This window comes from Cryptomeria japonica, chromosome 2 (assembly GCF_030272615.1).
Source record: "Cryptomeria japonica chromosome 2, Sugi_1.0, whole genome shotgun sequence".
NCBI lineage: Eukaryota > Viridiplantae > Streptophyta > Pinopsida > Cupressales > Cupressaceae > Cryptomeria > Cryptomeria japonica.
In genome coordinates, this window is record NC_081406.1 from 496,289,317 (window position 1) to 496,299,333 (window position 10,017).

At 34.5% G+C, this 10,017-nt stretch overlaps 1 protein-coding gene across 1 annotated transcript in view; it reads left to right on the forward strand.

Moving 5' to 3' along the window:
* The window catches only part of LOC131078896 (uncharacterized), a 45,659-nt gene extending 38,650 nt beyond the window's left edge, over positions 1–7,009 (forward strand). The window contains exons 5-7 of the mRNA XM_058016719.2: positions 5,117–5,725; positions 6,283–6,354; positions 6,524–7,009. Of these exons, the coding sequence (XP_057872702.2) occupies positions 5,117–5,725; positions 6,283–6,354; positions 6,524–6,760 (918 nt within the window). The 3' untranslated portion in view covers positions 6,761–7,009. The remainder of the gene's footprint in view (positions 1–5,116; positions 5,726–6,282; positions 6,355–6,523) is intronic.
* Positions 7,010–10,017: the final 3,008 nt, after the last annotated feature.

Sequence of the window (10,017 nt, forward strand, 5' to 3'; positions counted from 1 at the left end):
ATATTCTTTACTTTCACTATTAGTTTTTTGAAGAATGAAGATTCGGTTAGAAATAGTAAGGACTTAGCGTTGCGGAAAACATAGTGATAAAATTGTGAAATAAAGGTTTGTGTGGTTTCAAATGCCTTACTTGGGCTTGCTGGTGGAGGGACCCCACAATGGGCTTTTGCCCCTTGACTTTGTTGGGGGCTTTGCCTCCTTACTCCCCACCCACCTCTATTCCCCCATTGTCACCAAATCTAGACCCTCAATCTCCTTGCGCCTACGTCATTTCCTTGCATCCGGCCATCCCAAATCTAGGCCCTTGGTCTCCCTATCCCTTTGACATATCCTTGCATACCTTGTAATAATACTACCCAGAAAAAAATGATCTAACTTGCAAGTTTTACAATTCATGTCATATAGACATTTCATCAAACAATTTGCCTTATATCATAATGACATAAATAGATGCCCAGAATTAATATTCACAATTCCAGATGCTGATAACAAATTTCTCTTACTAATTTACTGACAAATATATATGCACCAGTTATTATTAACAAATGTGTATATTGTTTTGTAAAGTGTAACATACAGAATTTCCTTACAGGAATGATAACATCAAACAAAAATAAATATTTATTGATTTTTGTTGCTGAACTCTGATGAGGAAGTATTCAGTCCAATCTGCGTTCCCTTATTACTCTTGACTCTCTCCCAAAGCTATATGACATGGTACGACTCTCTCATAAATGGTATGACACCCCTACAAAGGGTGCACGACAGCCTAATATGTGCTGCAATTCCTCCTTTATATGCAGTGCTGGTTGTTAAGAAAGCTTAAATGCCTTACCATATGCATCAACTCACCTCTTATGATTGGGAGTGCTCCTTAGGGAGCTATTAAATTTTACGACTAGGTTGAAATCCCAACTAATATAAAATCTGATTTTATGATGCTCTTCCATTGGCACACCACACTACAATATTTGTTTTATTTTCCATTTCACACACAACATTGAAAAATTTATTATTTGCTGGCAAATCCCAATAAATTTGTATGTAAAATTATTGGAGCCTACAAACAGCAACTTAGTTCAATATATTTGTTTCATCATCTAAATGAAAACCGTGAATCCTATATGAATTCACCTTCGATTTGACTAGGAAGAAACCTTTCATCTCTGAAGACAAATTACCCTTAGGGTTTTGGTCCTAGTTTTTTGAGTTGAACACGCAATCCAAACCTCACAATGAGAAGACAAATTACCCTTGGGGTTTTGGTTTTTTGAGTTGAACACACAATCCAAACCTCACAATGAGAAGACATGAAAATGACAAAACATATCCAAATGAGCTAATTCATCCTCTTTTTATAACCTCTGGTGGAACTTTTTGGGAGTTATATTTTAAATTTTTAAAGAGCTTTGATACCAAGGCAACCTCTAAGCCAAAGGATCAATCTTATGGTGAATGATGCCCACCAGTGTTAAGAGCGGGTTTTCGTCTTATTGGAGTGCCAGTGTAGGCCAGCCCCTTCGTGGACACATGGCTGTTGGCCCCATCATCTGGTTCAGGTGCATGCCCACCAGCACAATGAAGGGACACCTGTTGAGGTTTAGCCAACATATTGGGTTTTCATCCAGCAGGGACATTACATGCCTACCACACTCTTTAGGGCTCGACCTTGAGACCTCGACTTTGATACCAAGCAAGGCAACCACTATGCCAAAAGCTTGAACTAATGGTGAATGGTGCACATTGGCGTTAAGAGTGGGGTTTCCATCCCATCCCACTAGAGTGCTAGTGTAGGCCAACCCCTTTTTGTCATACCCACACTTGGACACAACACAGAACTAATAATGACTCAACTAATTTAATAGCCAAAGCAATGAGCATCAATTTGCAATATAAAAACAAATATTATTTAATAACATAATAGAATCATTTTGAATTTTGATTTGCCATTGAATAGCCTCCTCCAACATATAATCAGAGGTCCATAATATACAAAACATGCCATAAATCATCACGTCATAGAATTAACCATACATAAACCAATCCTACACATAAACATTTGGCAACATGAATCAATCACCATAACTGAAATCATATAAATGTGTATCATAACTCTAAAAATGGATGTGCTAAACTCAGATGTCCATATATGATAACCTCGTCGTAAAATGTCTCATAAGATGTCAGACTACTAATAACAGTAACAGATAATTCTATCACGGGTACATAAAGGGTCTCACACATTTGTGGACATGTGGTTGCTGGCACCAGCAATTGGTTTGGGTGCATGCCTACCAGCATGACGGAGGAATGTCTGTCAGGGTTTAGCCAACATACTTGGTTTTTGTCCAGCAAGGACATTACATCCCCTCATCAAAGGACTTCGTGGAACATAACTTTTTCCAATGATCCTCTATCAATTCCATTATGGAATCATAATTGAATCCTTGTTTGACATTCTCAATTGCATGTAAGTGATTGGCTATGCCTGAGTATATCTTAGTATAAGAAATAGAAGCCTCCCAAAATGGGAAGTTATGATCTGGAATTTATCAGATAGCTTATGATCTTTTGATATCATGCATCATACTTCCAAGCATGGAACAATCACCTCAAAACACCAATGTGACATGAGAAGACAAGACATAAGACACAAAGTACTAAGTAGTGAAGATACTCTCTGAACAAACCCAATCCTGCAGCTTCACTCCTAATTTCAGCTAACTAAACACCTTAGAAGGACCAACAGTCCCTCATGAAACTGAAGGAGTTGGGAAAAAATATATACAAAATATATTTTCCAATTGATGAATCCATCACTATACGACAAATCCCTTGATAGTCATTCACTGCCAAGGATATCAGGTAGAAATTCAGCAGAGCGGATTTTCTGGTTGACAAATTCATCAAGGAGTGATGCTGTATCTCCCAAATTTAGTCATTAGGAGGTAAACATTATAATCAGTCCAGTTCCACACTTGGATGGGCATTCCACCTTTAACTCAATATAAATTATCATTGTTGGGTGGTAAAACAAAGTATTTCATGGTGAAAGGGTTCCTTTAGTAGTTGCAGGCAGTGTTTAATGACATAGGATGTTGTTTTAGAAAAAAAGAAAATCAGAGCATGTGAGATTGTTGTAGCAATGAGCTACACTGGTGTATCGGGAGCATGTCTTCTGTAATTTTCCTGGTAAATACTGATTCACTGAAGGAATTATGATGTGCATCCTTTTCATTTTGTAGGTTCTCAATTGGGTTTTCCAATGACATATCTTGAATCAAATGTGTTATCTGCTGGAGCTAATTTCCTTTGTTGTAGCATGATTTATGTTCAAGAATGATTATTAGAGTTACAGCAGTAGAGAACTTTAATTCATTTAATTAATGTTTAGTTACAACAGATCAAATTTCCATTTTCAGGGTCTCAAACCTTCTTAATACTTAACAACACATGTTTGTTAGGGCCTGCTTACTTCAGCACATTTTTTATTGGTTTACTTACTTTGTGTCATGGTAGATCACATCTAATATGTTTGTCTTGATTGAGTTTATGGTGGAGATTTGAGGAGGATTATCCTACTTATTAGAAGAAGAATATGATAGACTTGTGGGTTTATATATGATTTGTTCAAGGAGGTTCTCTTCTATAAATGTGTCTGCCGATTATCCAGATCTTCCTTGATTGTATTTTTCTTTATCATTCTGGTGAGGATTCTAACTTCTATTCCTTTAGCATTTTGAGTTACTTGGTTTTTTGTTTGGGGGTACCATTATAGAGTATTTGTATTCACCAAGTTCTACTGATTAGCTTCAAGATGATAGTGTTTATATCTATTGGAAGTAAGAACATCTTAAGAATTCTACCATGCATCAGGTTGACAGAGTAGTGTCCCAAATATATTGCCATATATATCTTTTCTGACAGCATTACTAATGCCCTACTTTGTCAGAAGTTGAGGGGGAACATCTAAACTGGATTGGAAGGGAAAGAATTGATCCATGGAAACTTCGATAAACCAAAGAATCAAGATGGTCTCAGTTTACCACGTCTTCTTTGTTTAGGAAAACCCAAGCAGGCAAGGCATCAAGCATCTCTTAGACAGCTTCCACCAACTTAGTTTGCTTTCAGAGCCTGCTCATCCTTTATGTCTAGCTGCCACATAATTTCACTAAGATTGAAGAAGAAAATATAAAATTTGGAGAGCGAGTCTATGCATCCTTTATCTCTCATTGAAGCCTACATGTGAAAATTAATGTCTCAGTCTGTCTTTTTTTCGTAATCAGTATGGAATAGCATGTATTGTTTCTCTTTGGATGGTGTAGTATGTTCCTGTGGAGTCTTTAGTTTGCATCCAAGAGGCTAACCTATTTAGGAGTGGTAAACAATCAGCCGCAAGTACATTTGGATAAATTTACAAAAGAACAATAGTCTTACCCTCAGGGATAGGTGCCTAGGTGCCTTTCTACCCTAGGAATCTATAGCCTGGGAATATCTAGCCCGTTAGGTGTCACTGAGAGCCCTTTTTGTCTTGCTGACACATTTCTCAAGGATCTTCTAGAACGTTGTGGGTTATTCTATCCATGGTAATTCTTTATAGTTTCATCAAGCTAGTCTCCTATGATAATGGTTAATAATTTCTAGATTTCAAGGTACCATTTCAATGCATAATTTTATCGTAGCATGTTTATATATTGCATCGTCAAAGCACTACTGAAATCCTGGTTACCTTTTCACCATGTTACTAGTTGCAGCTTCCATACTTGAAGTTATTTTTTTGTGAAAATTAAGAGTTTTTGCATCTAGTCATACCATTTCTGTGAGGTAGCCTGTGCTTGGCAGATCTGGTAGGCATAGATGGTATCAGTTCACGAGCTTCACATTAGAATAAATTTGAGCTAGCAAAATGAGAGAAGCCTTTCTATTGTAATGTTAGTCATTAAAGGCTCAGTTAGTGATAACTGTACAAAAATTGACAATTTTGAAATCAAAAGTTTCTCTCCCATTCTATTTTATTCCAGAATCATAGGTTCTTAGTGGATCAATTTCACATTTGCAATTTACTCATTATAGCTTATACATTTTCTTATTGCAATAAACAGTGTCCTTGGTGTAGGTATCTACTGAGCAAGGGCAGAGCTATAAAATGCCTCCCAGTGAACAGTCATATGCAGATGGAGTCGGGGATGATATTGACCTAGAACCAACGGAAGAGGAGATTTCTGACTTGTCAAGAGCATGTAACAGGCTTTGGGAACTTGATCTTAATCGCTTGGTACCTGGTCAGGACTATGAAATTGATTGTGGAAAAGGGAAAAAACCATACAATGAAGGTGACGATGCACCAAATGTACTTTTCAGCTGGGTGAACAAGCATGTATTTAGAAGACCTACATATTCTCGGTTCTATGTTCTTTTGGATAACTACAACCCAAGTCAAGGGTCACATGAGGTGGTTACTTCAGAAGAAGAACAGGAACAAACTGCGTTTATTGAAGAGATCAGTAGAACTGTCCCAATCAAGTATCTCCACAAATACCTGGTTGCCAAGGGACTTACATCTCCTAATTATGCAGTTTTCAAGGGAAAATTGAAATCCATTTGGTTTGATCTCTTGGATAGATGTGGGACTAGTGATAACTCCTCAGCATTTGAACATGTTTTTGTTGGAGAAATTAAGCGGCATCAAACAAAAGAAGTTTCAGGCTTCCACAACTGGATTCAGGTGCAGACAGTCTCCAAAGTATTTTGTTTCTTTTGTTATTTCAATCTGAAAGCAGTGCAGCTTGAAAGTAATGCAACAATCTCTTTGAATCTATTTTTCAATATTCTACATTGCTTGGTCATTTTTTCAAATAGCAAAGAATGGAAAACAAAAAAGAGATACAGGAACGATTTTAATGCCTTACTAGTTTCTCTTTTGAGGGAAGACACTTGATTGGAGGAAAAACACTGAAGATATGTTTTCTTCACGACTAGACATAAGGCTTTCCTTCATCAGTTAAATTTTTTTGCTTAAAGTTGAAAAGGACATAAAAGTGAATTTGAATGCAAAAGTACAGACCCTTGGGAGACAAGAAAAACAAACATGAAAGCTGTAACAGACATAGTATTAATTTTCCACAGTCCATGATAGTGATTGATACTGTTTCTAGGTGTAACTGTGTAAGAGTTTCTCCCATCAATGTTTTGGATCATTCCATGATCCTTCATTAGGATGAAAGCTATTTTGTTGTCAATGATGCATGTTTGTTTAATAAGTTATTTTTTTATGTGTCACAGTTTTACTTAGAAGAATCAAAGGGAAGGGTTGATTATCAAGGTTACATCTATCCAAGGAGGCGTGGACAATTTGTGAGTGCACTTACCTCTCTCTCTCTCTCATCCTCTTGCTCCTTCTCACCCTTCCTTCCACTCATCCCCTCCCTCTCTCACATTTACACACACACACACCTCTTTTCCTTGGACATACAATAGGAGTTTGAACTTACTAACCATGCCTTTCTGGTGTTAAAATGTGCAGCCAGATTCTGAAACTCAATTGCTTACTGCTCAGTTTACATGGAATGGTGTTCTCAAGTCAGTTTCTAGCGTTTTGATTGGGGTCAGCCCAGAGTTTGAGATTGCTCTGTACACCCTTTGCTTTTGTGTGGGAAGGCAGGACAATCACGTTGAATTAGGTCCTTACAATGTGAACATCAAATGCTATCCACTTGAAGGAGATAAAATTGGATCAGTGTTTCCTATAGCTGAGGATTAGGCCCAACAGAAATTGTTTTGTGGCATTTGTATGCTTTGAAGGCAATGAAATGTTTTTCTTTTACGTTTTTAAAGTGCCAAGCAGTCTTTTCATATTGGTTACTTGATTATTAACATGAACGTATTGGTTTTATTATTATGAACATGATTTTATGGATTCTGGATTTTAGAGGCATTCTCTTAAGCCTGCAATATTTTTTGGTGTGTTTCTGTGGAACTTCGTAATATATTTGATGTGTTTCAATTTTCATTGGAACTTCTTTGGCATGTTATTGTTCTGCTAATAATTTACTCACTATGCATTTGTATAATTTTTAGTACCTGACAGGCGGGAACTATAGTATTCCAAATCACTTAATGACCTGATTTATCTGTGTACCTGTTATCAAATGAAGTGCTAGAATATTTTGTTTTAAGCAAATGTATATGTTTTCAAATGTTATCAATTGTTATCATTTGAATTTTTAAACGGAAAATATTTAAAGATTTGAATATCTGCAATCTAATTGGCTGAGGTCTGAGTCATTTTTGGGGCTTTCACATTGTTTGAGAAAAACAAGTACATTTCAAAAAATAAAATATCAGTTGTTTAAAATATTATGTAGTCACAAGTACTTTTCAAGAAACAAAATATTGGAGGTTTATATGTAATCTGTACTGGTATAGGGTTATTTGGCACATATAATAATGAGGCATTGATGCATATTGCTTAAAATGTAAATGTACAAGTGTACCTTCACGTTATTCGAGAAAAACAAGTACATTTCAAATAATAAAATATCAGTTGTGTAAAATATTATGTAGTCACAAGTGTTTTTCAAGTAATAAAATATTTAGAGGTTTAAACGTTTTATATATTGGTATAAGGTTATTTGGTGAATATAATAATGAGGCATTAATGCATATTGCTTAAAATGAAAGTGTACATTCCAACAAATTAGGAGTTAGAATTTTTCAAGATTAAACTAAACGTGTTTGATATCAAATGTAAAGATGTGAGTTTTTTTAATGCAAAAGATTTTTTATAAACAAAAAACGAAATTTGTCCCTTGGTGCAGGTCGATATTGTTAATTTGAGTTATTATGTGCTGTGCCAGTTCGAGTTGTCAAATTCTACTCATATCACTTTACTTTTGCTTATATAGCTTTATATATTTAAGTGGAGCTTAAAATTTGTGAATTTTCATTAACCTAACACGTGTCCTATAGCTAGTTGACCTGTTTGCATTTTGTTGTATTTCTTTCACATCATTTTTTCACATTGTATGCAAGGATGGAATTGCAAAGTTGATTTTATCAGGTGGTCAGTCTTATTGATTATTTTTAGTCTCATGGACATTAAAAATTTTCTTTCATCATCTTCTTCAAATCGCAATTACTCAAATACTTCACGTGTATCAAACTGTTACATTGGTTGCCACATGTCAGCATCACACATGCTCGTAATTTGGAACGAGGGCCCGTTGTATGAAGACACGATAGAAGAACGTTGCGCAAGAAGTGAGCGGGCCCGCTCCTTTGGGCTGAAGAATAAAGATATTTGGGCCTAGTTCTGACCATACAAACAATTGTCATCATTTCATGAGGTCGCAACTTTGGAGATTGTAACACGGGAAAACACAATAGACTAAAGAGACATGATGCAATAGCATATAGACATGTGCAAATGATGGTGGAAACTTAGATCGTTGCGCATTAAAGGGGGAAAAATGGATGAGCTCAGGACCCATTTGATACACTTGCTACGTCAAACATTAACATAACATTGCAATTATAAGGTGCGAATGCCTTGAGAAATTTGTGATACAAAGGCCTTTTGCGACGTAGTAGGAAGTCAAAAACTAGCAAAAGTTCAGACTGAACACACGGACTACAACATTATGCTTTGGTTGTCAAGACTTAAGGAAAATTTTAAAAAGTCGTCCAAGTTCATTAAAGACCATTGATTACTGTGGTTGGCAGTCATTGTATTAAATGTCGATCATTGATCTCTCTGAATTTAACAGTTCTTGGATGATTTTGGAAATTTCACTTTGCAAGTGTAGCATTCCCCGTATTTTGTTCTGGATTGCGATTAGCGCGTTTCATCCTATGTTCATGGAGGAGTGAAATATTTCAGTAGATTGTTTTTTAAAGAAATATGAGGATATATTATGTGATTATTTTGATTTTTTATGTGATTATTTTAATTTTTATGTAATTATTATTATTAATTTATATTTTCAATTAGTTTTATCAATAAAATCAAAGAATTTTTTTTATTATTAAAAATATAAAAATATAATTTTTATTTAATATAATTATAAAAATATAATTTTTCTTATTTTTATTATTGATATTTATGTGAGTGAATTTAAAAAAAAAGAAAATACACAATTTATTACATAATTATTACACTTCAATTTTTTTAATAATTATCATATTAAATAACCACACAAACTGCTTTCCACTCACACATAATTATCATATTAATAACACAAACCATCTAATAACACCTTTAAAAACTTTTGCTAGTTTTAATGAATTATAACTTACCTCCTAATTAAATCACACTTCTTAGCATTATCATTAATAATGTTAAAAAAGAAAGCTTAAATTAAAGCATAACTAATGTGTCATTAAAAATCTCATATGGACATATAATTTTTCACTGATTTAAGACATGGTTCTCTAACAAGATTTAGATTAATATTAATAGTGTCTTATTTTTCACTATACATGTTCTTATGTTGTTGATTGTACAATGTTTATAAATATAGACCTTCCTTGGCACCATAATTGTCTAGTTTAGATGATGAAAGATTTTATTAGATTAAAAGGATTGTAATTTAAATTTTAAGTATATCTATGCAAGTGCAAACAATGTTAGTTTCTATTTTGTCAAAATGAAATACAATTATGTAGAATGTATAATTGACTATAGTATATCACATGGAGCACATGCAGTTGTCAATACATAAATTATAGGACAATAAGAATAGTTACTTCCACATTTGATTTTATATGCACAATTCCATATTTTATGCCTTGTTAATTTCAAGTTTGCTAAACAATAGAACAAGGTGACTACTTTTTTAATTTGTTAACAACAAAATTTATTTATAATCTAGTAACACTCATTTCAACAATTAAATATTTATTTATATTTCTATCTCTCTATCCCTCTATCATAGTGCCACATTATCTCTATCTCTTCATTTTTTTTAATCTCCCCCTCAACCTCTCTCTATCTCTTTATCTATTTCTCTTCCTCTTCCT